The sequence below is a fragment of the Peromyscus maniculatus genome, chromosome 19 (genome assembly GCF_049852395.1).
Source record: "Peromyscus maniculatus bairdii isolate BWxNUB_F1_BW_parent chromosome 19, HU_Pman_BW_mat_3.1, whole genome shotgun sequence".
Lineage (NCBI taxonomy): Eukaryota > Metazoa > Chordata > Mammalia > Rodentia > Cricetidae > Peromyscus > Peromyscus maniculatus.
Window position 1 is genome coordinate 52,340,639 of NC_134870.1, and position 24,980 is coordinate 52,365,618.

The following is a 24,980-nucleotide window of genomic DNA, read 5'->3' on the forward strand; positions in this document are numbered from 1 at the left end:
TCCTTCCTGCAACACAGCTCTGAGATGATGACCTCATACTCGGAGTTTTATGTCCCGCCCCCTCCCCCACCTTACAGCCCAACACGGACCTTCACCTCAAAGGCCGGCACAGCTGACTGGGAAGTGTTTTCTCCCTCTGTGGCTCCAGTTCTTCCCTCTCCCAGTCCTTCTGCTCTCCACTGTACCCACTGTGTAGAGATTCATGGCCTGCCTTCCCATCAGTGTGAGACGTAACTACTCACTGAACCCTGAGGTTCCCGGTTGGCTAGTGGGCTGGCCAATGAGTCCCAGGGGTCCCCTCCTTCTCCCCACTTCCCTCACCTCCAGGGTTTGTGGTATAGGGGTATCTCACCATGCCTGGCTCTGTGTATGGGTGCTGGGTGGGAATCAAACCTTAGGTCCTTAGGCTTGCAGTTGCAAGCATTCAGGTGACTGAGTCCTCTCTCTAGCCTGATACCCTTTTTACTTTTGGGAATAAACTATCAATCTGTGCGTCATGAGTGGCGCTGGATGGGAAGTGATGTTTGTATGTCCGGCGAAGTACAGACTCATCCTGTCTCTGTGTGTGTGTGTCCAGAAAAGTACAGACTCATCCCATCTCTTCTGTAAGATGGAGTCAACTCAGGACAAGGCCCAGGCTGAGCAATCAGTTTACATAATATACTGTAGCCTGGAACGGGGCCCAGCCTGATCTCAACAGTAATAAATACGCAGTGTGTTCACTGCACACACACATACACACACACACACACACACACACACACACACACACACACACACACACTCCATAGCTGGGTGCTATAGGCTGACTTTCATATTCATTATCTCATTTCATCTTGTGTCTATTCTATGACGGAAGCACCGCTATCATGACAGACAAGAAAACAGAGGCTTAGAGGTGAGTCCGATGACAAACCTCTGATCATATACGGAGGCGGGATTCAACCTCTGACTTGAAACTCCAGAGACAATGAGGGGAGCAAGACCTCGCCTCACACAATGGTGAAGCAACCTACTGAGAAGGGGGAAATATGAAAGTGAGGGAAATTGAGTTAATTGGCGTTTGGGGCTTTAAATGGCTCTGGACTGATGGAGAGTATCCTGTGCGCAGGGCCATGATGATGACCGCCTGTGACCTCTCAGCCATCACCAAGCCCTGGGAGGTGCAAAGCAAGGTATGGACACTTTCTGCCCCGGGGGCAGTTTGCTGACCACAGTTAATGAGGCTGGACCCCTTTAGCCCAACTCCACTCTCGTGGTCTCTCCAGTGACAAACAGGAGTATGAGGGATGGGTGGGCTTTCCTCTTTTGCTGGGCTTGAAACACAAGGGAGGGGCCGGACGGTGATGGCGCACGCCTTTAATCCCAGCACTTGGGAGGCAGAGGCAGGCGGATCTCTGTGAGTTTGAGGCCAGCCTGGGCTACAGAGTGAGTTCCAGGAAAGGCACAAAGCTACACAGAGAAACCCCATCTCGAAAAAGCAAAAAAAAAAAAAAAAAAAAAAAAAACCTCACACAAGTGAGGTGGGAGCGGATAGGAGGGTTTGGGCTCTGCATATGTAATCGGGTCCATCTGTTGCAGGTAGCTCTGCTGGTGGCTGCTGAATTCTGGGAGCAAGGTGACCTGGAGCGCACCGTGTTGCAGCAGAATCCCATTGTGAGTAGAGAGGGGGTGTGGGCGAGTACAGTTTCTTCCCGATGCACAGATGTGACCAGTGACGTAGGGCTGAGTGACCTCACCTCAGGATGATCTTTCACTACTAGCACAGTGGTTCTCTGAGATGATCCATGGTTCCTAGACCACCCTCAGCCTCATTCCTTGAGAACAGAATGGCGGGGTGGGGGTGGGAGGCGGGGTACGGGGGAACGACACACGACGACGACCCAGAAACACGTGCTCTACCATTATTCACCCCTCTGCAGTTTGAGGGCCTTGCAGTCAACATGTGGGTCCTTAGGTCCCTCAGCTAAGTAGAGCTTGACCAGTGGACACCAAACTGATTGCTCTTGATATAGAGGTGTGTGTAGGGGCCACTTCCCCGGGCTCTGTCCTAATCTGATAGAGCCTGCTAGGGGAAGCTTGTCTATCTGGGAACTTATCTCACCCCTGAGAGCTGACTTGGCTGCGTCAGTCAGCTGGCTTCTGACGGTTAGAAACTGTCCCCAAAGGGCGGAGTTAGGGAGAAGGCTTGGAGAGGCTGAATAAAAAGAACAAACCACCGATGGAGACGGATTGAAGTGTGAGGGCACCAAGGGTGCACGATCACCACGTTAGTCCAGGGAGAGGGAAAGGCCGGTGGAACAGGGGGGGCGTGGACAGGAACTCTGAGAGCCCCTAGGATTTGAGGTCTTCCCTCCTCCATCCTCTCTTCCCCTGCCTTGCCCCAGGCAGATTTTTAGGACCAGGGCAAAAAGCAGCCACCGGCTTTGCGAAAATATCGTTAAGAACGGTCTCTAGGCCGCTTACCAAGACTCATGTCTAGAACCTCTCGGGCTGAGCAATGAGCACCACTGTCTTTTTTGTTTTTCTTCATGTTTTTAAACGCTGACTGAAGAGTTAGCGATCTCGTTGTACCATTAGCCAGAGTCAACAATTAGCGAAAACCTGCCATCCTTGCTTTATCTGTTCGGCCCAATGCTGCCCGTTTTTTGTTTGTTTGTTTGTTTTGTTTTTTGTTTTTGTTTTTTGTAGCAGGAATCTTAAATGGTCTTATTAATAAAATCAAACCCGGTACCAGTTATTGGGGTGAATGCTGGAAGATCAGAGAAGCAGAACAAGCCACAGCTACCTCACCTTGCCAATTCCTCAGCTGATCCTGTTTCCTCAGACTGGATGCCTCTGAGTCCTCACCCAAATGGATCTCAGCTGAACTGTGCTGCTCAAAAGCCTGAATGCTTAACCAGCCAAATGCTTCTAGTTTCTGGTCCTCACGCTTTATATATCTTTCTGCCATCACTCCCTGGGATTAAAGGCGTGAGTCACCATGCCTGGCTGTTTCCAATGTGGCCTTGAACTCACAGTGATCCAGAGGGATTTCTGCCTCTGGAATGCTAGGATTAAAGGTGTGAGTGCCACCATTTTCTAGCCTCTGTATCTAGTGGCTGTTCTGTCCCTGACCCCAGATAAGTTTATTAGGGTGCACAATATTTTGGGGAACATAATACCACCACAGTTTTTTGTTTTTGTTTTCCTTTTCTTTTGGCTGGGTATTTTATGTGAATCCCAGAGGCAGCCATTTTTTTCTAAACACTTGAGCTCTAAGAGAGATTTGATTACAGATAAAAAACATAGGCTAGGGCCACCAGCATTTCATGCTTCCAACACCGACAGTGATACTTTACAGTGACTTATTCCCAGTCTCTGTTCATTTCCCCTGATGGAGAAAAAGAGTTCTGTTGATTTGTCCAAATCAGAATCCAAACAGTGTGGGGCCAGCTCTGAAGCCTCATGGGAGCAGCGGCAGGTCGCTCCAGCCTCCCTTTCTTCCTCCCCTTTCCTCTCCTCTCCTCCCCGCTCTTTCTCTCTCTCTTCCTCTCCTCCCCTTTTTCTACCCCCATGTCATTGATAAAGGCAGTGTGTCTGTTTGTATAGTATTTCTTTCCCACACTCTGGCTTGGTCACTTATATTCTGTATGCGCATTAACACATTCCTCTCTGTATTCTGTATTTTCTCCAAATTGCTCGTCAAATCTGGGGAGTTTAGGATTTTATTTTGTTTTGTTTCTGAAGCAGAGTCTCACACATTGAAAGCTGGCCTTAGACTCACTATGCATCCAGGATGACCTTGAATTTGTTATTTTAGGCTTGTACCACCATTCATATTTTCTCCTTTCTTTCTTCCTTCCTTCCTTCCTTCCTTCCTTCCTTCCTTCCTTCCTTCCTTCCTTCCTTCCTTCCTTCCTTCCTTCCTTCCCCCCTCTCTCTTTCTTTCTTTCTTTTTCTTTTTGCAAGCATGTTTCTACTGTTGCCCACGCCATTGCATTAACTCTTTCTCTCCGGTGACAGCCCATGATGGACAGAAACAAGGCAGACGAGCTCCCCAAGCTTCAAGTTGGTTTCATTGACTTCGTGTGCACCTTTGTCTATAAGGTAAGCGGGCTTCCTAGAGTCCATTGGCCAGCGGGGATAATGAACCCTGGCAAGCACGGAACACTTTGTAGAAACATTTTTACCTCCAGTGGCACAGTGGTTCTCAGGACAGGGCTCTAGAGGCAGATGGTGGGTACTTCTGGCTGAAGCCTGGAGCTGGGGCCTCCTACTTGCTCAATAAATGCTCATGGGACAAATGGCTAAGCATGCTTTTATGGACACGCTGTCGTGAAAAGGTGTCAGAATTTCTCCTGGAGTTCTCGTCACAGTTAGTCCTCTTCTTGGGTGGCCCACACCACTGCCAAACCCATCTCCACTATCCACCTGCCCCCTCTTTGTTTTTGAAACGTGGTCTGGCTATGTTGCCCAGGCTGACCTCCAACTCATGATTCTCCTGCCACAGCCTCCAAAGCGCTAGTACAATGCATATACTACCATGTATAATGTACAACATATATACTACCATGTATAATGTATATACTACCATGTATAATATACAATGTATATACTACAATGTATATACTACCATGTATGATGTACAATGTATATACTACCATGTACAATGTATATACTACCATGAATAATCTACAATGTATATACTACAATGTATAATATATACTACCATGAATAATGTATATACTACCATGTATAATGTATATACTACCATGTATAATCTACAATGTATATACTACCATGTATGATGTACAATGTATATACTACCATGTATAATGTATAACACTGCCATGCCCGGCTCCACCTCCCACTAATTATTTTTCTGTTGGCCACATTATACACAAGGAGAGGTCAGAAAGGGTAAGTGGCAGGGTCAGCACCTCTGGACCCACCTGTGCAGCAGGGCTGGAGCTGGGCCACCGAACACCCAGGCCAGGGCTTTCTACAATATGAACTGTAGGTCCTTTGCAGGGAAGACAAACAAACGATCCCAGGGGGCCCAAGGGTCTCTGTTGTCACACAGACCAAGCAGGACTGCGGTCAACAGGACAGCATGGCTGATGTTCACTCTGCCGGTGGTAGTGTCAGGAATGGGAGAGCTGGGCTTCCTGTGTACGGACTTAATCCCAGCTGCTCTTGGCTGGGTGCAGTTACTACCCTGCTATCTAGATGAAAGGGATCTCTGGCAGGGGCCATCCCAAAGCCACATAGCTTCTGGTAGAGCCTAGACCACAACTTAGACGTCTCTGGGCACGGTAGGCCTTGACTGGCCCCTGCGGCAACGGACCTTCCTCACCTCAGCAAACCTACTCGGCCAACCTGCAACCCATTCCCTCACCTATGGATGCAGGAGCGATGAGACATCCCTCACGGGGAGCCTCGAAAGACCCAGGGAAATAAATGGCCCCACGGATCGCAATGCGCTTTGCCCAAGGCATTATTCAATCCGTAGAGTTGCAGGAGGGTGGGTGTGAATCATCTCAATCACCCAGTTTCAGTCAGTGAATATTTATGAAGTGTTTGTGAGTTCTAGACCAGCGCTAAGCCAGAACCAAGCGAGGGGATGAGGCAGCCAACGTTCCTGCCATCTCCAGGTGTCACCCTCGGGGAGAGAGAGAGGCAGAGGGAGACTTTGTAAGGAAGTGGGAGTTGATTAGGGAGGGTTTGGGGGACATGCAACTGGGGACTCAGTTCACCTAGAGATTAGAAAAGGTTTTCCCCGAGGAAGTGTCAGGGAAGTAGGGACCTCAAAGAAAAGGGGAAGGATAGAGTGTTCTAGAAAAGTTGTAGGACATTCACAGATGAGAAGGAACACGCCCATGAGGTGAGACTTGTGGGGGAGGGGAGCTTCTGGATGGGGAGATCAGCAAATGGCATGCTAAGACGTACATTTCACCCTGAAGGAATGGCCTGCATGCAGGAAGGCTCCAAGCAGGGGGCGGAGGGGCCAATGCCAGGCAGAACGCACCCCACCTTGAGCCAGGGTCCTGGGGCAATGGCCCCTGCTTTATAGTCTTGCTCTCTCTCTGCCTCTCACTTCCTCCGTCCCTCTCCCCTGCCTCTTCCACACTTCTCCTCCCCCAGGAATTCTCCCGTTTTCACGAGGAGATCACACCCATGCTGGACGGGATAACCAACAACCGCAAGGAATGGAAGGCGCTGGCTGACGAGTATGAGGCCAAGATGAAGGCGCTGGAGGAGGAGAAGCAGAAGCAGCAGGCAGCCAAGCAAGGTGGGCAGGGGAGGCGAGGTGGGGTCTTGGCCAGGCACACATGCAGCATAGCATGCAGTGTACCTGGGCCAGGACGGTTGTCTCCAGTCTGTGTGGGAGGGTACTGAGGCCAAGTATCATGGCCAAACCACACAGTCAGAGCGGGGCTCTCCCCCAGATGTCAGTCCCCACAGCTCCCTGTGTCTCACAGGCAGCTGGGCCAAGGTTGCCACTTGTCACCCTGGGCTGCTGCTTCTCAGTGGGGAGGCACTTCTGGTTCCCCAGCTTCTCCTGACCGTCCCCCCACCTCCCCCACCTCCCTCATCCCCCCGCCCCCCCCCCCCCCCGCCCCGTTCTCTGCACATGCTAAGCCTTGAGCTTCGTCCAAACAGGTCAAAGGTAAGTTGGCTGTAGGTAGCTTCGTCTGACCTGCTGCGTGCTTTCCTGTCTGTCCTTCACAGCCGCTTCCGGGACCCAGCCGGGAGGAAACCCCAGCCCAGGGGGCGCACCGGCATCCAAGTCCTGTTGCATCCAGTAGCTGAAGGCATTGCTGGCAGGTGGCAGAGCCCTCAGGAAGGAAGAGGTCCCGCAGGCCAACGGGAAGCCCCGTGTCTTCCTGGACAGTTAAAGAAGCGGGAATTGAGAGCTGATGGAAGATACAGCAGGCATCTATATCATCAAGTGGTTTTAGACGTTGTTTTTGTTGCAGTTTTGTTTGATTTTTTTTGTTTTGTTTTAGACAGGGACTCAGTGTGTAACCCTAGCTGTCCTAGAACTCGCTCTGCAGACCAGGCTGGCTTTGAACTCACAGAGATCTGCCTGCCTCTGCTTCCCAAGTGCTGGGATTAAAGGCGTGTGCCACCATGCCTGGTTTAGAGGTTGTTTTTAATCTTGAAATGTCTATTGAGTTTAGCCCAATATTCTAGACTTCATATACTGACTTGCTTTATTTTTTGTTCTTATAATGCTTATAATTCTTGTAAGTCCTTATAATTTAGTGTTTTATTGTAAAAGTTTCTTGCTAATTTTCAAAAGTGGAGAATTATACATCAAATACTCATAAACTTACCCTCAGATTTGAACATCAAACTTTGGTCATATTTGTGCTTTTACATTCATTTTCAATTTCTCCCCCTTTCTCTTCCTTCCTTTCTTTCTTTTTGGATCCCACCATGTGGCCCAGGCTTGCCTTAAAATCTCAGGCCTCCTATCTCTGTGTTCACTACCTCCCATGACTTAGCTGAACTATTTAAAGGTCATTTCCACACATATTGATTCACTCTTCTACAGTCTTTGGAGGAATTAAGCATCTGTAAAGGTCACACACATCTTACCGGGCATGGCAGCACATGCCTGTAATCCCAGCACCAAGGAAAGAGACAGGAAGATCAGGAGTTCAAGAGGTCCTGGTTATACGGTAAGACTCTCTCTCAAGGGGAAAATCATGTGTCTTTTTTTTTTGTTTTGTTTTGTTTTGTTTTTCGAGACAGGGTTTCTCTGTGTAGCTTTGTACCTGTCCTGGAACTCACACTGTAGACCAGGCTGGCCTCGAACTCACAGAGATCCACCTGGCTCTGCCTCCCGAGTGCTGGGCTTAAAGGCATGAGCCACCATCGCCTGGCAAAATCACGTCTTTAAAGGAACAGAGCATTTTCTAACACAGCACCGTTGAATGGAGAAGGTGAGCACTTCATCCCCAGCCATGGAGTGTATTCTGATGAGATACAAAGGGAGGATGTGGGGGCTTCAGCAGACAGCTTCTTCGGGGGTGTCTTAATGCAGGACACTGCATTTCTCAAGAGGACCTAGGCCTGAGGTGGAAAAGCCTGGCCACACTGCCCAACATGGGTCAACCATGCAAGGCCATTCTAGCTCAAGGCCCGTAGGCTCTTGCTGGTCTCACATCACTGCTTATACATAGAGACCAAATTAGAGCCTGTTTCCTGGGAAATCCAACTGTGTGTAAACCTTGAATAATTGTCCCCGCTATGGTCACAAAACTCTTCAAGAGTCTATTTGGGGCTGGAGAGATGGCTGAGAGGTTAAGAGCACTAACTTCTCTTCCAGAGGTCCTGAGTTCAGTTCCCAGCACCACATGGTGGCTCACAACCATCTGTAATGAGATCTGATGCCCTCTTCTGTATACATAATAAATAAATAAATCTTTAAAAAAAAAAAAAAAGAGTCTATTTGTGCTAGGTGTGGTGGTGTACAACTTTAATCCCAGCACTCAGGAGGCCGAGGCAGGAACACTACCATAAGTTCAATACCAGCTTGGCTTACACAGAAAGTTCCAGGCTGGGCTACAGTGTGAGACCTTGTCTCAAATAAAAGCAAAGAATAAGGACAAAAATCATAAAAGAGTTTGGGGGTCAACACAATGACTTAGAGCAAGTAAAAGCTCCTCCTTCTAGGCCTGATGACCTGTGTTCTGTCCTAGGACCTACCTTCACGGGCACACACACTGCATACATAGTGGAAAATACATGTACTGGTGTGCTTCAACTTAATCCAGATGTCACATACCGAATTTAGTCATCCCGTTTCTTTTTGCTTGCTTTTATTAAGATCCACTTCTTAGTCTTGAATTTTCCACTGATTTCAGTTGGAGACCTTCTGTTCAACTAACGGGACCTTTTGGCTTAAAAACAAGCCAAACCAGCCGGGTGGTGGTGGCACACGCCTTTAATCCCAGCACTCGGGAGGCAGAGGCAGGCGGATCTCTGTGAGTTCAAGGCCAGCCTGGGGTACAGAGTGAGTTCCAGGAAAGGTGTAAAGCTACACAGAGAAACCCTGTCAAAAAACAAAACAAAACAACAAAAAAAAAAAAAAAAAAAAAAAAAAACCAACAACAAACCAGGCCAAATCTAAGTATGCCACGCCTGGCAGAGTTAGCATCCACATAACTGAAACTCATGACATCAGCAAAAGGACCCGAAAGTTGTCAATATACCAACACGCACAAAAGGCTGTCAAGAATATCTGCCACACTTGCTCAAATTCCAACTTTATTTCTATTGTTTCTCATCCCCCGCCCCACCCTGCTTTTAAAAGCTCTAACGAAGGCTAGATTTAAGGCTCAGAGTGATGCCTTGCTCTACCCAGAGGCTGTGAGATGAGTTGGGCTAATCACCATCGCCACTGCGTGCAGGCAGTGTGGCTCTTGGAACCTGCAGGAATTCATTTTTCCCCCTTTGCCAGTGTCGTGCTGCGAGGACAGCATCAGTTGCTCCATATTCTGTTAACTGTTTTTTTTTTCCCCCTCCTGGGGTGGCACACAGTACCACCCGCCTTCCATAAATGGCTATCTCTTATACACGTCTTCCCCCCAAACTGGGGGTTGGTTCTGCAGAGCTTATATTAAAGCAGCTGCCTCAAGGAGAGGGAAGTGCACGGCTTCCCTCCAGCTGTTTATGGACCACAAGCCTACTCTAAGACCTCTTTTTAAATAAAGCAGGAAACTGAAGGCCAGCGCGGGGAGGAGGCTGGGTCAAGTTACAGCCCAGGTCCCTGCCTTCTTCCAGAAGATGTCCAAGAGCAGAGAACATTGCCTGTGGCTCACACATCCTGTGACTTCCACTGCAGATCTACCTGTGCCACATTCTGCCCTTCTGTGCAGGATGCATTACAGCAGGGATGCACCTGGACTCCGGTCTTTTAATTCTGAGCTGTTTCCAGCTTTGTTATAAGTGATACGAAGGACACTCACTGTCTTTTCAAGCAAAGGCTTGTCCCTTTGTTTAATCATTGTCAAGAAGAAGAGAGAGACAATGACGGGACTGGAGAGACGCTGCCCCGGAGCATACCGGGTCAGTTCTGTTGGACTTGGATTTTGTCACTCTAGCTGATGAGGATGGGAGGAGAGCTGCCCTTGGCTGGGACCCAGCATGGTTTTGACTATCTTCCTACTAGTCATGAGGTTGAGGCAGGAGAACTGTAAGTTTGAGGTCAACTTGAGCTACATAGTTCTGAACTCAACTGTCTAAGACCATGGTACCAACACACGGGACCTTGGATTTAATTCCCAGCACTGGGCAAATAAAAACCAAACCAAACATTGGCCAGGACTTTTTCTGAGGCAAGATTGGATCTGGATGCTCTCCTTCATTTGGCGAATAGAGTGTGTCCCCCCCGCAACACACAGACTCACACACACACAAAATGAGTTCACAGGACCAATAAAGAAAGACACCCCTGAGCAGGGCTGTGGGTGGTATTTTTTAATTTCCATAGTGTATTTGTTCGGGTAATTTATAAGCAGATCACTTCACTATTTACAGTACATGAGCATAGATTCTACAGTTTTTTGTGATGTAAACAATAGCTCCCAGCAGGAGCTGAGAAAAGAAACCAGTTCTGAAGTATTTACAGACGTTAAAATAGAACTTTATACCCACAGAATAATAATACATAGAGCAATTTGGTTAAATTATCTACGAAACTATAGAATCTGACAATGTACAAATACAGGAAAACAGTTCCTCATTTAGAAGGTAAGACAGAAAAATCACACCGGAAATAAAACAGGGACAATGACAACCACGATAATTAAGAGCAGAGAAGTCTTCTTCCTCGCCGCTCACGGATAAAGTATTTATATAAATAAGGACACAACCCAACGAAATGGGAAAAAAATATATAAAAATCTTCTACCAATTAAAAAAAATAGCAAAACTAAAAACTCGATTTTCAATCATTAGCGTGTCCTTTAAAAAATTAAAATTTAGCTTCTATTATAAATAATAAAGCAGATGTGTCCCTCTGTATAGGTGAAATTCTTGCACCTTTCTCAAGAAATGCATCAATGTAACACCCACACACACACCCACACACACGCACACACACACCCACAAACACAACCTTACATTCACATACCCCAGGCTACAGTTACCTTGTTGAGCTCCCTAATACATAATGCCCCCTACCGTAGTACCCTGGGTATGACAAAACCTCTCAAGTTTAGCCATTCCCTGGTTTGACCCTGTCACAGAGCTAGGGAAAGCCCTGGCTTCCTATTGCTCAAAATTCTCTAGACTGCATGGTCACACTAAGAGAAAGGGTTTTGAGTCCAAAATCTGGAACTGCTGGGAGGGAGCACAGGAACCACCTTGCCCAGTCCATTAAGGCTAGCTACCGACATCATCTTTTGAAACCTAGGGCTTGGGAGCTGGGGAGTCTTGCTTTCAACCTCAACGGCTGCTTCTGATGGAAGCATGTGCCCAGGCCAGTGCTAACAGGACTCAGGAGACAAGGAGGCGGGTGTGAATCTCTGGAATCGACTGCACTGTGGCCTCCCGGATGGTCATCGTCCCCAGCAGCCACCTGGAAACCCAGGTGCTCCACTGCCCTGTCCCATGTACTCCCAGACCATGCGTCCCTTGAGATTTCCAACCTGTTTCAATTGGAATCAGAACACCCCTTCAGAAACCAAGGTGGGAATAGTTTATGACTTATTATTCCTAACATAAAAACATCTGACAAGATTTTAAAATACAAAACACAAAAAATTAAAACAAAAACAAGAACAACAACAACAAAAAACCTGTTTGGCTATTCAGTGGACCATATCAAAGGTCATGGCCAGGGCCCCTTCTCCCCCAATCCTCATACCCAACTTCTTTACTTGTCCCAAAGGTCCCAGGTAAGCCACCTAGCAGAGGTTCACTTAACAAGGTTGACAGCTTGGCTGCCAGTATTGCAGTTACAGTAAACCCCTCTGGACACCTGGATACAGGGTTCAACCCCATCTCCTCTACCACAGGATTAACTAGTGACTTCCCGGACTGTATAGGCATCTAGGTAGTTGCTAATGTTCCGAGTTGGTACTGAACACATAAGATAACTCTCTTGTGTCATTGTATTTCACTGCCAAGCTAATGTTGGCCGGCATGGTGACTGACCAAAGGAACTTAATTTTGCCTTCCATCATGGTGGCCAGTGGACACCAGTCTTAAGACTAGACTGGTGTCCACACATTGATAAGGCAAAGTGCTGGCTAACCCCCTCCACAAGGATACTACCCAAGGCCAGCAAGAGGGAGCAAGGAGGCTTGCTAAGGCTTCCTTGGAGAATCCATTGACAAAAAATAATATGGCACGGAGGGGTTGGAGCCACATGAACACCTTTTGGAGGAGCTGCTGTACAGTAGAGCCGACCATCTACAAAACCATATGCTGCAAGCCCCTCAATTTGGGTATCTGGATGTCCATACTCCTTCCAAAGTGCAAGGCATTCTGATGAAATGGCTTCGTGAAAAAAATCTGTCTCCCCCAAATCCCCAAAGGCTTGGTCACTGCTGCTATACCATTAAAGATTCGAAAAAACAAAAGCTGCCCTAAACATATGCAGTGTGATCCATGCCTCCTGTTGCCCCATGTGTTTTTACAATCATCTGAAAGCGATGTGTGAAAACTGTCTAAGTCGAGCTGTTTGGGGAAAACAAGTGTATTGCTAGTATTGTCTGCAAGCAAGCAAGAGACGGCCAAGTGGTCACAACATTCAGATTCAAAGCTGTTCGGTGGGGACAATGACAAGGCTAATTAACGCAAGACTGGAAGTTGTCGGCCAGCCCAACCGAGGGGTTAATTCCTTACCATCCCCACGAGAAACTATGGCTTGAGTCTGTCCTGGCAAGCTAGCCTCTTCATGTAAGGCACCTCAGCCAGGGCTATGTGGATCTCATCCTGTCGGAGGCTGACAACCTTGCCGGAAGTGCCCCTCCTCCCCCAACACACCCCCTGAGCTAGAAAGAGTGGAGCTCTGGGCTCCCCTGGCTCCAGGATGAGAATGCTGTTAACACGGGGCAGCCTCATTTGCTAGCTCAGGGAACAGGGGCCTCAGGTCAGACAGGAAGTAAGAAACTTAGAGGGAAATGACGCTCCACGGAGCATTACGATTGGCTAGGCTGTTTTTTTTTAGTCTTTACAAAAGTGGGTACCAAGATGTAAACCCGTATCATTCTGTTTCGTGGGCTTCTTTCTAGTAGAGAGGACAGCCAAGGACTGGCTGGCTAGCTGCAGGCTCTCGTGGCTACTGCCTTGGAAGATGCCCGTATCCTTTCTCACACTAGCCCCCTTCCCTACCCCCTCACCCAGCCTTTACGACAGCACCTCACATAGATAAAGGGTACAAGTATTGGCCAGAGGAGAATGTGGAGCAAGGCTGAAGTGTATAGGTTTCTCAAAGTGCTTTCATCAACTAGTGCAACGTGTCTGACTAGCTACTTCCGGTTTGTTCCGGTGTTCCGCAGCTAGCATCAGGGGCGCCCCGCCCACACTCCCATCCGTTCTAGGCCAAGGCCATCAAAGTTTTTAATCCCAGGCTCTCCCTGCACTTACCCTGTATCCCCTGACTCTTCAAACAGCAGCCCTGGAGCTCATCTGTGTGCAAAACCCTCAGGGACTTGGAGAGTAGCGTCAACATATTGCACATAAGTACTAGTTAGCTTCCTTCTGCCCCAGTGGGAAGGGTGAAGGCATCCCTTTTCTTTGGCTAATGAAACCAACAGGTTCACTCTATTGACTATTACACACCCAACCCCTTTCCACTGTCACGCGGGACACTGGGATATGGCTTTCTCAAGCTGATCTCGACCGCTGAAGGTCAAAGGTTTAGAGAAATACTTTTGACTTCAGTGAACGACATCACACACCCTCCAAGGGTGACTTGGGTTCAGAGAGAGGTGCCCAGCTTCTGCGACAGCAGGGTCAGCTGAGAGGTGAGCTGAAAACTCCAGGACTGGGGGAGACCCCGGATAGAGCTGGCCACGCAGAAAAGAGCTGCCTGCACTTTCTCCCCATTTATTACCTGCACAGTGGCCACGGCAGGCATATCACATCTTCCCCCCAACACTGATTGACCTGTAAGGCTTGAGGTCACAAAAGACTTCTTACTGTACATCTTCCCACATTAGGACTTGAGGGCCAAGTCTCTGTGGCTGGCTCAGAGCACACCTCCCACCCCTGGAGTCTTGCTGTCCACCAGAGGATACCAGATCAAGAGATATAAACACAGGCATAGGATGGGCACTTCCTGACTCCAAGCATTTTTCTAGTGGGAGCCACAATGTTTATGGGGGGGGGATGGGGAGGAGGGACCTTAGCTGCATTCCATCCACTCATATCCTTTACCGACTTGATGCATTTACCTTCAGTAACCAGAGTCCCCACCCACCCCCGAGAGAGAGGACTCTGATTCAGTCTTGTAGTGACTGAGGAAGGAGATGGAAGAATTCCACTTAGTGGTTGGATTGGACATTTCTAGAAAAGATACCAGCCCAGCACAGAGATGACGCGGAGCCTGCCCTGCCTGGGCGGCGGCCAACACAGTCTACAGGAAGCTGTATGGCAATCACAGGTAAACAACATTGAGACACATCAGGACAGCTACAATGAGATGGTTACCAATAGCAGCTGCTCCCTCTGGGTTCCTCCTTGATTCAATGGGAAAGAGACCAAGACGGACTCGTGGTCTCGGAGGGGCCTGACAGTCTCCTTGGTAAATGGTATGCAGCACCGAGTGAATCTTCCAGAGAGAGATAATCTACAAGACTGGTCATCTGCCAAGCTGGTAGCCTGTTTTTTGTTTTTGTTTTTAATGAGAGGGTAAGTGGAGAATACTAGAAACTCTTGGTGGACATGAGCTCTCAGCACCGACCTCTGGAATCTCAGGCATCAAAGCCAGGCTCAAGTCTGCTTTCCTCAAGAGCCAACATCTCAGTGACTTGGAGAGAAATGACTGAGCAGCTCCAATGTGAACCTGGCTGGGGAGAGAGAGACTTACTGTTTGCTAAGAATTTCTTCTTTAACCCCAGCAATCACCCATCAGGCTCAGTGTAATGGCGGAAACAAGCAGGAAGAGCCCAGGAAGAAGGGACCCAAAAAGCCACAAAAGAAGTTCTTGGTGGGGTCAGAATTCCAATGGCTCTCCATATTAAATCTAGTCCCTTTCCCATCAGCTGATTTCAACCAACACTCACTTTCCCCTATGATTAGAGCCCAAGCTTTAGTGGATGCAACTGAAGAACTTTAATTTGGTTTTGTTCTATCCCCATTTTCCATGTGCCTACCATGTGCTAGGCAATGACCAACTATGAAGGAATTCAGAAGGACTGGGTCTGTGCTGTGAAAAGTCCCGATTTGGATCTATCCTTAGAAGCCACACCTTCTCCAGTTATATTCCTGCTTGCTATTCTACCCTTCCCCTCTCTATACAGTATTGGGAAGTCTTCTGCCAAGTAATGGCTTCAAGGGCATTTTTTCCCCCTCCAGGGATCAGGTCATGACAGGGATGGGTCAGCATAAAAACCAGCCAGCATATGGCTCTACAATGGTAGTCTTCCAAAGACTACCACTAGATCAGGACGCCAAATAAATTAAACACCAACCAATTCGTAGTGCCTGCCCAGAGTCCTGTGTTGAGGATTCTAATAGCACAACCAGGCTCAGAAAAAAAAAATAGTGTTATGCTCAATCAAGTATGTCTGCATTAACCAAGGATGCGGGAGCAGAAGCTAAGACGTCGCTCTCTAACTGTGCCCCTCAGTCTATCTCACAGAAAGGGAAACTGGGGTGTCAGGAGGCCAATGGATCTGACACACAGATCCTCTATTTCCCTATTTCTGCTAAAGCCAGTCTCTTCCAGCCTCATCTGTGGGTGGAGAGTATTCCAAACACCAAGCCTAAGATCATGGGCTCACTTTCTTTACTGAGGTATTTGAAAACATTAAAAAGAACAAAATTAACCGCCAATTCTCAAAGGAATAAGCCTGGCATTAGCAGCAGATTAATTTAGCTTGGTTAGTTTAATGAGTCAGTTACTCCAAACTTTCTTATTTGGCAGAACATTGCGGGGGGGGGGGGGGGGGATGGGGACAGGACGGGACACTGCCTGGCTGGTTCTCCCTCATGAAGGGCCCCTGGGAACCCAGAGAATGTCACACTGGATATGGCTTTGACAGTAGTCAAGAACGGTTTGAAGAGGAGCCCACCATGAATGCTTCTTGGGAGTGCCTTGTCCACCCCCGACCTGTCCACCTCTACCTGTCCACCCCCTACCCTGCACCTTTACAGAGAAGGAACAGCAAGGACAGCAGTAGAATACAGGAGGGGCTACCAGTTGCCCTCCCTGCCCGAAATGACTGCTCCTAGGGGAGGCCTGTGCACCACGGGCAGGTGTCTCAAAGCCTTGAGGGGCATCCACAGGCAGGGCAAGTCACAGGACACTGAGGATCAGAGCTGAGGGATGCCTGAGCCTGAGCTCAATGAAGCTGGAATTTGCCTTAATGCTGGTGAGTCCACTGTTGACCTAATTCTCAACTGAGCGACGAGGCTTCTAGCCTATTGCTCAACTCCGCTAACTCCACTCTGCCAGCCTCTGACTTGAGCATCTTTATGCTAACTACCACAGCAGGCTGGGGCCTGGAGTCAGGAGGCATGGTGTGGATGCCGCTCGGCACGCTCCCTGGCCATGGGACCTTGGGCAAGACACTTCACCCTCACAGGGCACTGTCCTCTTTCCCCGTGGAATGGGTCTAACGCAGCTCGCTCCACCTTTCTTCCAGGCACTCACGGCTCTGAGCACTAGAGACAGGCACTCTCCAAGTGTGAGTCACAGGGGAAAGGGATTCTCCTTACAACGTGAGTGGAACACACTCCAAATAAAAGACACCAGGGCTTGGTAGAGGATACCTGGATAATCTCTCTCCACTCTTCCTGCTTGTGACTGCAAGCCAATCTTTCCTGGGGACCTAGTGGCCACCCAGCACTTCCAGGACTACAAGACCAGGGGAGCAGCGCAGCTCGGTAGCAAACACCTCATGACAGTGCATAGTTAAACAATCAAGGAAGCAATACGATAATCCCAGGCACAGGATAGCTGAGCCATAAATACATTTGTTTTAAGGATATACTTTTTTTTTTTCGTCAATTAAAAATGAGTTGCTAATCCTGATTCTATTCACAAGTAACAATTTCATCATCACACGCTACAGACAGAAGATGTTATGGGGAACATAGCTCGAGTCTACAGAAGGAAGTCAGGTGGGTGGGTGGGGGGAAGGGAAGGGGAGGGGCAGAGGGTGACTGACAGCACTCTGAGGTGCGCCCAGGACGATCCGCTGGAAGCGAGGACACTAACGTGGCAGTGGAACACCATGGAAACTCACGGACAGAAGCAGCTTTGTTCAATGTAAACATTGATTTGTTTTTCAAAGGGAACGACAGCAGATTCAAGTCTCTCTCTCTCTCTCACGCTCGCTCACTGGCTCGCTCTCCTTCTCATAGACTTATTTCCTTGAAAACGTAAACATATTGGAAGGGCCTTGTCTGAGGTATTGAGGTATTCCTCGAAGGTTAAGGCTGATATCAATGCAGGCTCTGCTGGGCCTCTCTCAGTAAGCTGTCAAAATCCATGGCTTCATACTTGCTCTTCCCAGATGAGGGCAGGGCCTCTTCTGACGCGGGATCTGTGGGTCAGGGAGAGGTAAGGCGGTGAGAAACTCAGCCCCAACCAGCAAATCTGCCACTGAGGGTGGGTGGGCCTCACGGAGCTGGGATGGCCAGGGTGTCACTACCGCAGCATCAACTGCCACCCTGCTGAGATGACCTCTCTTCGCGTTGGCAAGATCTCATAGCTTCAGCGGCCCTGTTGTAGAGCAATGGCCACTACAACTTGTCCCCAGCCAACATCCTAGAAACGGACTTTGGTCAACACCCTCCCACCAACTCGTGACACGATGATACACCGTTACTAGCCAGTCACAGAAGAATGCTAATGCACCGATCTCACAGGGATGGGGAAACGGAGTCTCAGAATGGACGGCGGCCAGGTGGAGTGCCGCCTGACCTGAGACCCACCTAGATGCCCTGATGCTCAGTGCTGTATTGTGAAGGCTACCACGGGCTCTCCTCTACAGACAATTCTTTTCCAGGTCATACTTCTTTGGACCTCACCAACTTGTACACAAATGGCAAGGCCGTGATGACGGCGACACCGTCACTTATTAACGGGGATGCTGCTACCTGCTCAAGGGTCACCATGGAAGGAACGGAAAGAGGCAGGACCGCCATGGTGCCGCTAAGAGGCTGAGCACGCAGACTGCACCTTCCTGTGAGAACAGCAAGGTGACTGGTTAGAGTCACCCACAGGACCAACACAAGCCAGATGGCAGCCACAGACAAAGCTGCTGTGGAGTCACAACGGGCAGGAGCTTGACGTAGGGCCTTCAGTCTAGGTGTTATTAAAGGAAGTCACTGTGCCTCATGTGCTGGGACTCACGAGAATAAACACAGTGAGGATTTGCTCTCTTACCATAGTCAGTGTATCTGGGCCAGCGGAAGTGCCGGAGCCCTCCATAGCTCAGGTGGAAGGAGGGCTCATTACGCTTCCTCAGGGTTGCGCCGTTCCTCAGGGACAGGGCAGCGTGCTCTGAACACCGGAAGGTGATGAAGCCGTGCTTCTCGCCTCTGGAAGGAGAGGACAGGGTAAGGGAGGATGTTTCTAGGCCGGTCTGGTGGACGTTATAAGAGCATGCATCGGAGGACGAGCAGAAAACCATGCCACATGCCCCCTTCTCATCGATGAGGGATAATGACATTGGATAGGCCAACCTCTGCAGCGTGAATGGCAACAGGAGCAGCTGAATGATGTCTCTCAGTGGCCGGACACCATGCATTGTATCATATTCAGATGGCTGCGTGAGGGGGTACTGTCATGTCCACCCCACCCCCACCCCCACTGGGGAAAACAGGCTGTGTGGAGTTCAGGGTTCTACCCGATGGCATGTGGCTCAGCAGGGACTCTGACAAGCCCTCCTGACCACAAAGCTAATGCTCCTGATGCTTCCCTATCTCCCTCACCATTCCCCTGCTTCTATGTCTCCTCCCCATCCATCCCACTCTGCCATCCGCTAGACCAGTGGTTCTCAACCTTCCTAATGCTGTGGCCCTTTAATACAGCTCCTCATGTGGTGGTGATGCGCAACCACGGAATTATTTTCATTGCTACTCCATATCTGTAATTGGGATACTGTTATGAATCGTAATGTAAATATCTGCTGTGCGGGATATCCGATATGCGACCCCTGTAAAAAGGTCGCTGGCCCCCAAAAGGGTAGGGACCCGCAGGATGAGAGCAATTACTCTAGCCTCTTTAAAAACAGCTTCACCCTCCATTTCCTTGACTGCCAACTTGTCCTTCCCTTTACCTGATACTACTGATGTTTCAGACCCCTCTTAACTGGCACGGATGACATTGTTGGTTTGCCTGCATAGCATCCACTCCCTACCTCTTCAGAGAGCATCAAGTCAAATGATAGTACTTCCCTGAACATGGTGATTTTATTCAAGGATGAACCTAACACCCAAAGCTAAACCCCACAGGCCTAACCCAGATGTCTCCTGGAACAGTGAGGGTGACTACTTCTCCCCAGGGATCTCTTAGCTGCTAAGACGTAAGCTTGGAGCTCTAGAAGCAACCAAAAGTCAAGCCTACCTAGGGAAGAGTCAAGGCTAGGGAGACCTCCAGCCAGCAGTGCTCTGGTAGTTCAGCTCTACCAATAAGCAAAGAGCCCTCTGACACCCAGCCTCCCCAAGCTCCTACGACTCAGGATGGACCAACACGGGAGAGTCCTAACAAGCATGTAAAGAATCATGAGTACTGATGCGTGTCTCAATCAGGGCCAAACCTGAACCCTTCTGCGTCTATGAATGTCTAAAAATAGTTATCTGTCCAGACTCCCCTTAAGGAGCCTATACACCTTAACAATCCTAACAAACTGAGCCTCTTCTTTGGAGATTGCTTTGTTTTTCCATGTTATGTTTGCATGAAATCATGAAGACTGCAGAAAACTTTGCAAACTTCTATTTGTGTCGTGACTCAAAAAAAAAAAAAAAAAAAAACTGGTAAAAATACATAACATAAAAGTGACCATTTTTTCACTGTATAGTTGAGTAGTGTTAAGTAGATAGACATTGTTGTACAACGAGTCTCCAGAAAAATGTTCAGTTGTTTGCTTTGTTTTTCTGAGATAGACCTTACTAGGCAGCCCAGGCTAGGGTTGAACTTGCTCTATAACATGAACTGTCCTCAAATTCTCAGCCCTCACACTCCTGGCTTTCAAATGCTGGGATTGCAGGTGTGTCCTGCCACACCTGGTGTGATCTACAGAAAACACCCCATCTCCTAAACAGTAAACCTATATCCATTAACTAGCATCTCCATTTTATCCCTGGGCCTCCAGCAGCAGTCATTTCACTTTCTGTTTCTATTAGGTACATGGTATAAGTATAAACATAACAGCATTGGCCTTCTTGTGACTAGCCCATTCCCTTAGCATACTGTCTTTAATGGATATCCATATATATTCATCGATGTGAAGTGTGTTTTGCTTCTTTCTTAGGACTACACAATACTCCATTATACCTATACATTTGTATATACTTACACATACATATACATATATATTTGGATTATTCTCACCTCTCTGCTGTTGTGACCTATGTCTTTGTAATCCTGTTTGCAGTTCTTTTAAATATTTTACTATATACCCATAAGTAGAATTTCTAGATCACATAATAGTTCTACAATTATTTTAAGAAACTGCTATAATGTTTTCCAATATTAGTGATGTCACTTTACAGTCCACTAATACCTTACTTGGTGTGGTGGTTTGGCCCCCAGAGACTCATGTGTTTGAATGCTGGTCCACAGAGTGGCACTATTAGGAGGTGTGGCCTTGTTGGAGGAAGTGTGTCACGGTGGAGGCGGGCTTTTAGGTCTCATAAACTCAAGTCTGGCCAGTGTAACACAGCTTTTAACTTCTACTGCCTGTGGATCAATATGTAGGACTCTCAGCTCCTTCTCCAGCACCATGTCTGTCTGCACACCGCTATGTCCTGCCATGAAACCTCTGAAACTGTAAGCCAGCCCCAATTAAATGTCTTCCTTTATAAGAGTTGCCATGGTCATGGTGTCTCTTCACAGCAACAGAAACTCTAACTAAGGTAAAAGTTGGTACCAGGGAATAGGGTATTGCTGTGATAGGCCTGACTATGTTTTTGGAACTTTGGGTTATGAAAGCAGTGGAACGCTTTAAGTGTTACTTAATGGGCCATTCCAGTAGGAGCATGGAAGACAGTGGTGATAAGGGTGATTTGAACCACAGGGGCCTGGCTCAAAGGAGAAGAATTTAAGTGTGTTGCCTAGATCATTCTTGTGATATTTTGGTAAAGAATGTGGCTGCTTTATCTGAGGAGTCTGCTTGAGGCTAAAGTGAAGAGTTTTGGATTAATTGCATTGGCAAAGGACATCTCAAAACAGCCTAGTATAGACTCTGTTGTGTGGTTACTAGTGTTGGCTCTTATGAAGATTTATAATGAAAAGGAGCAAGCTGAGAAAGGAAAAATATAAAATGTACAATTTGAGGAAGAAAGAGGTACCAGGAAGTGGAATGGAGCCAAGTCCTGTCTTCAAGGAGATAAACAGAGTAAGAAATGGAATACAGGGAGTGGTGACCTCAGGGCAACACCCCATTCAGCTAAGCTTCCAACTTGTGAAAAGGAATTAAAGAACAGCTTAGGTCCACGTGCGATGCTTCATGCCTTCAAGCCCAGTACTCAGAAAGCAGAGGCTGGCAGATCTCTGAGTTTGAGACCAGCCTGGTCTATGGATCAAGTTCCAGAACAGCCAAGCTTAGGCAGTGAAGGGAACCATCAAAAACAGAAGGCTGGTGAAGATGTAATCAAACAGGAGGGCCATGTTCCAGCCACAGCAAGCAGCAGAACTTGGCAGCTTCAGCCACGTGGTTCTGCCTTTAGAGCCAAGGGTAGAAGAAAGGGGTTATGAAATTTGCCTCCATGACTAAGGAAACCCCAAGCTAGGTGCGTGGCGGGGGTGTCCCTGCATGCAGTCCATTGTATGAAGCTGCGAAGGTGAAGCCTGGATTGCCTTGGAGACCCCAAGATGTTGGAGATGCCAGACCCATGGGATACCTGCCAAGGAGAGCTGCTAACAGGGAGTGGAACCAGCCCAAGAGAAAGAAGTGTGTTGTAGTCAACAAAGCTGAAAGGAGTTGGGGATCTGAAGAGTGCTTTCACATCAGACATGGAGATGCAGAGTTTGGAGTTTGCCCAGCTGGTTTTTGGTCTTGCTTACTCACAGTATTTCCTTACTATGCTCCCTTTCCTCCCTTTTGGAATGATAATGTATATCCATGCCATTATGTTGGAAGTATGTGATCTTTTTTATTTTTATTTTATGAGGGATTACAGTTAAGATATTACATGAATCTTAGAAGAGATTTTAAACTATGGACGTTTAAACATTGTTGAGACTCTAATAGATGATAGGGACGTTTGATGGACTCAATGCATTTCACAATATGTTATGGATACACACTTATGGGGCCAAAGAGTGAAATGTGGTGGTTTGAATGGGTATGGCTCCTATAGGCTCATGTGTTTGAATGCTTGGCCCATAGGAAGAGGCACTATTAGGAGGTGTGGCCTTGTTGGACTGGATGTGGCCTTGTTGGAGGAAGTGGAGGTGGGCTTTGAGGTCTCAAATGCTCAGTTGCTCTTCCTGCTGCCTACAGATTCAGATGTAGGACTCTCAGCTCCTTCTCACCATGTCTGTCTTTCACCATGTCCTGCCACGAAACCTCTGAAACTGTAAGTCAGCCCCAAATAGACCTTTTCCTTTATTAGAGTTGCTGTGGTCATGGTGTCTCTTTAAAGTAATAGAAACCCTGACTTGGACTCCATTTTTCCACATCCTTAGCAGCTCTTCTTTATTTCTATTTTAATAGTACTATGCTGGTTAGTTCTTGTCAACTTGACACAAGCTAGATTCATGTGGGAAGAGAGAACCTCAATGGAGGAACTGCCTCCATCAAACTGGCCTGTAGAAAGACCTGTGGGGCATTTTCTTGATCAACGATTGATGGGGGAGGGCCCATCCCATTGTGGGTGGTACCATCAGGGGCTGGTGGTCCTGCACTGTATAAGAAAACAGGCCGAACAAGCCATGGGGAACAAGTGTAGAGAGAAGCATTCATCCATGGCCTCTGCTTCAGTTCCTGCCTTGAGTTCCTGTATGACTTCCCTTCATAATGGACTAAGGAATGAGCTGAAATAAACCTTTCCACCCTAGGTTGCTTTTGCTCCTGGTATTTATCATAGTAATGGACAGCAAACTAGAGAAGTAGCCATCTAACTGGATAGGAGGTATGGAATGAATGACAGTTATACAAGAGATGACTTTCTGGCTAAAGATTTTTATTGTGATTGTTTTTGTTAAATCAGAATTTAAAAATCATAACTTACTCTGCAGGTATGATAGTGGATAATTTGAAAAATGCGTGGCATCTACATTGAACGTTGATAGGCAACTTGGCTTTTTGCTTATCCCCTTACAGATAAAAACCTGCTCCCCTAGGTAAATGAGGACCAGCCAGGCCTACTTAGCAGACTGCAGGCCCAGGACTTGCTGCAGAGGAAGGAAGGCCTGTGAGTGACATGGAGACGTGCCACAGCGAGGTCCCCAAACAAGTGCATCTTCAAGCTGTCAAAGAGCACTTCCTGGCCTGCGTGGTTGCTGGACCAAAGGTCTCGAACATGCATGGGCTCCAGCTCTTCCCCGTTAACATCTCTGAGATTCCTCCAGGAAGGGAAGCAGCAGACTGGCTGGGTTCCAGTCGCGCTGAACGTTCAGAGGACAGAAAACATGGAAACTATCTGGCACCAGGTCACGCCTCAGCAGGACTTGGTGCTGTCACCAGTTTTACAGTCATCGAGGTCCTTCTCCCAGTTCCCCGCCCTCTCCCATGTGCAATGGCTGCTCCCGGCTCACCTCTTACTTCTTGTCAGCACCTGGCACTCTACTATCTCGCCGAACACCTCGAAGCGCTTCTTGAGTTCCCGAGAGCTCATGTCACTGGACAGATTTCGGACGTACACCACACGGCCTTCACCCTGCTCAAGGAGGACCGAGAGGGGACCCCCGTCATTATTCTCAGGGAGTCTCTGTCTAAGCCCGGCTGGGCAGCAACATTGCTAGAGTCACAGAGAGAGGACCGCGAGCGGCAACCTCTACACCAAAGGACCTGTCCTTGTTGGAGCAGGGACCACTGAGTGCAGGAGAAGCATGCCCCAGGGGGGAGGCACCTGCGTGCGGGGACTAAGCAGAGCCTGGGCAGAGAGGAGCTGCACCGTCAGACATGTTCTGCTGACATGTTCTGCTGACATGTTCACTGTGTTGAGCCTGCAAGCTGCGGAGAATACACTGGGGACCTGGTGGTTTGTAGGGGTCAGAGTACACTGGAAGGAAAGATAATAAGATGGGCGTTAGAGCCAAAGGAGTCACCATTTTATCTCTGAATTTACCAGGGAAAGCTGGATGAAGCCATGGCATAGACACCGTGCCCCACAAGTCACCTTCAGGAGAGGTCAGCTCTATGCTAGATGGTAGTGGGCATGCAGAATAGACAGGCAGAGGAAATGATCAGGGAGGCCAGGCTGCAACCTCCTGCCTCTCCTTTGAGATCCGTGATGTGATGGACTTGCGGCCGTTGCCTGGATACCTGAGCTCTAGTGGGTTGAGGCAGTGTGTGGGCCCGGACAGGCTTTCTCTATGCACAGGAACAGCCAGCAGCTCTCCACACAGCCCATCCACCAACCACAGATGGCAGGAAAGAAACTCCAGAGCGAGGCTCTACAATAGGACCGCATAC

At 48.3% G+C, this 24,980-nt stretch overlaps 2 protein-coding genes across 6 annotated transcripts in view; one reads left to right on the plus strand and one right to left on the minus strand.

Annotated features, from left to right (window-relative positions):
* Window positions 1-8,423, plus strand: part of Pde6a (phosphodiesterase 6A) — a 65,218-nt gene extending 56,795 nt beyond the window's left edge. The window contains exons 18-22 of the mRNA XM_006985142.4: window positions 1,112-1,175; window positions 1,582-1,656; window positions 4,006-4,089; window positions 6,127-6,274; window positions 6,715-8,423. Of these exons, the coding sequence (XP_006985204.1) occupies window positions 1,112-1,175; window positions 1,582-1,656; window positions 4,006-4,089; window positions 6,127-6,274; window positions 6,715-6,791 (448 nt within the window). The 3' untranslated portion in view covers window positions 6,792-8,423. The remainder of the gene's footprint in view (window positions 1-1,111; window positions 1,176-1,581; window positions 1,657-4,005; window positions 4,090-6,126; window positions 6,275-6,714) is intronic.
* Window positions 8,424-10,458: 2,035 nt separating this feature from the next.
* The window catches only part of Ppargc1b (PPARG coactivator 1 beta), a 116,602-nt gene continuing 102,080 nt past the window's right edge, over window positions 10,459-24,980 (minus strand). For 3 of the 5 annotated variants that reach the window (XM_016003686.3, XM_016003684.3, XM_076555330.1), the window contains 3 exons: window positions 24,101-24,225; window positions 18,563-18,717; window positions 10,459-17,717 (listed from right to left, as the gene is read on the minus strand). In XM_016003686.3, coding sequence (XP_015859172.2) covers window positions 17,617-17,717; window positions 18,563-18,717; window positions 24,101-24,225 — 381 coding nt within the window. In that variant the 3' untranslated portion in view covers window positions 10,459-17,616. The remainder of the gene's footprint in view (window positions 17,718-18,562; window positions 18,718-24,100; window positions 24,226-24,980) is intronic. The other 2 variants (XM_006985144.4, XM_006985143.4) reach the window with 1 other exon arrangement.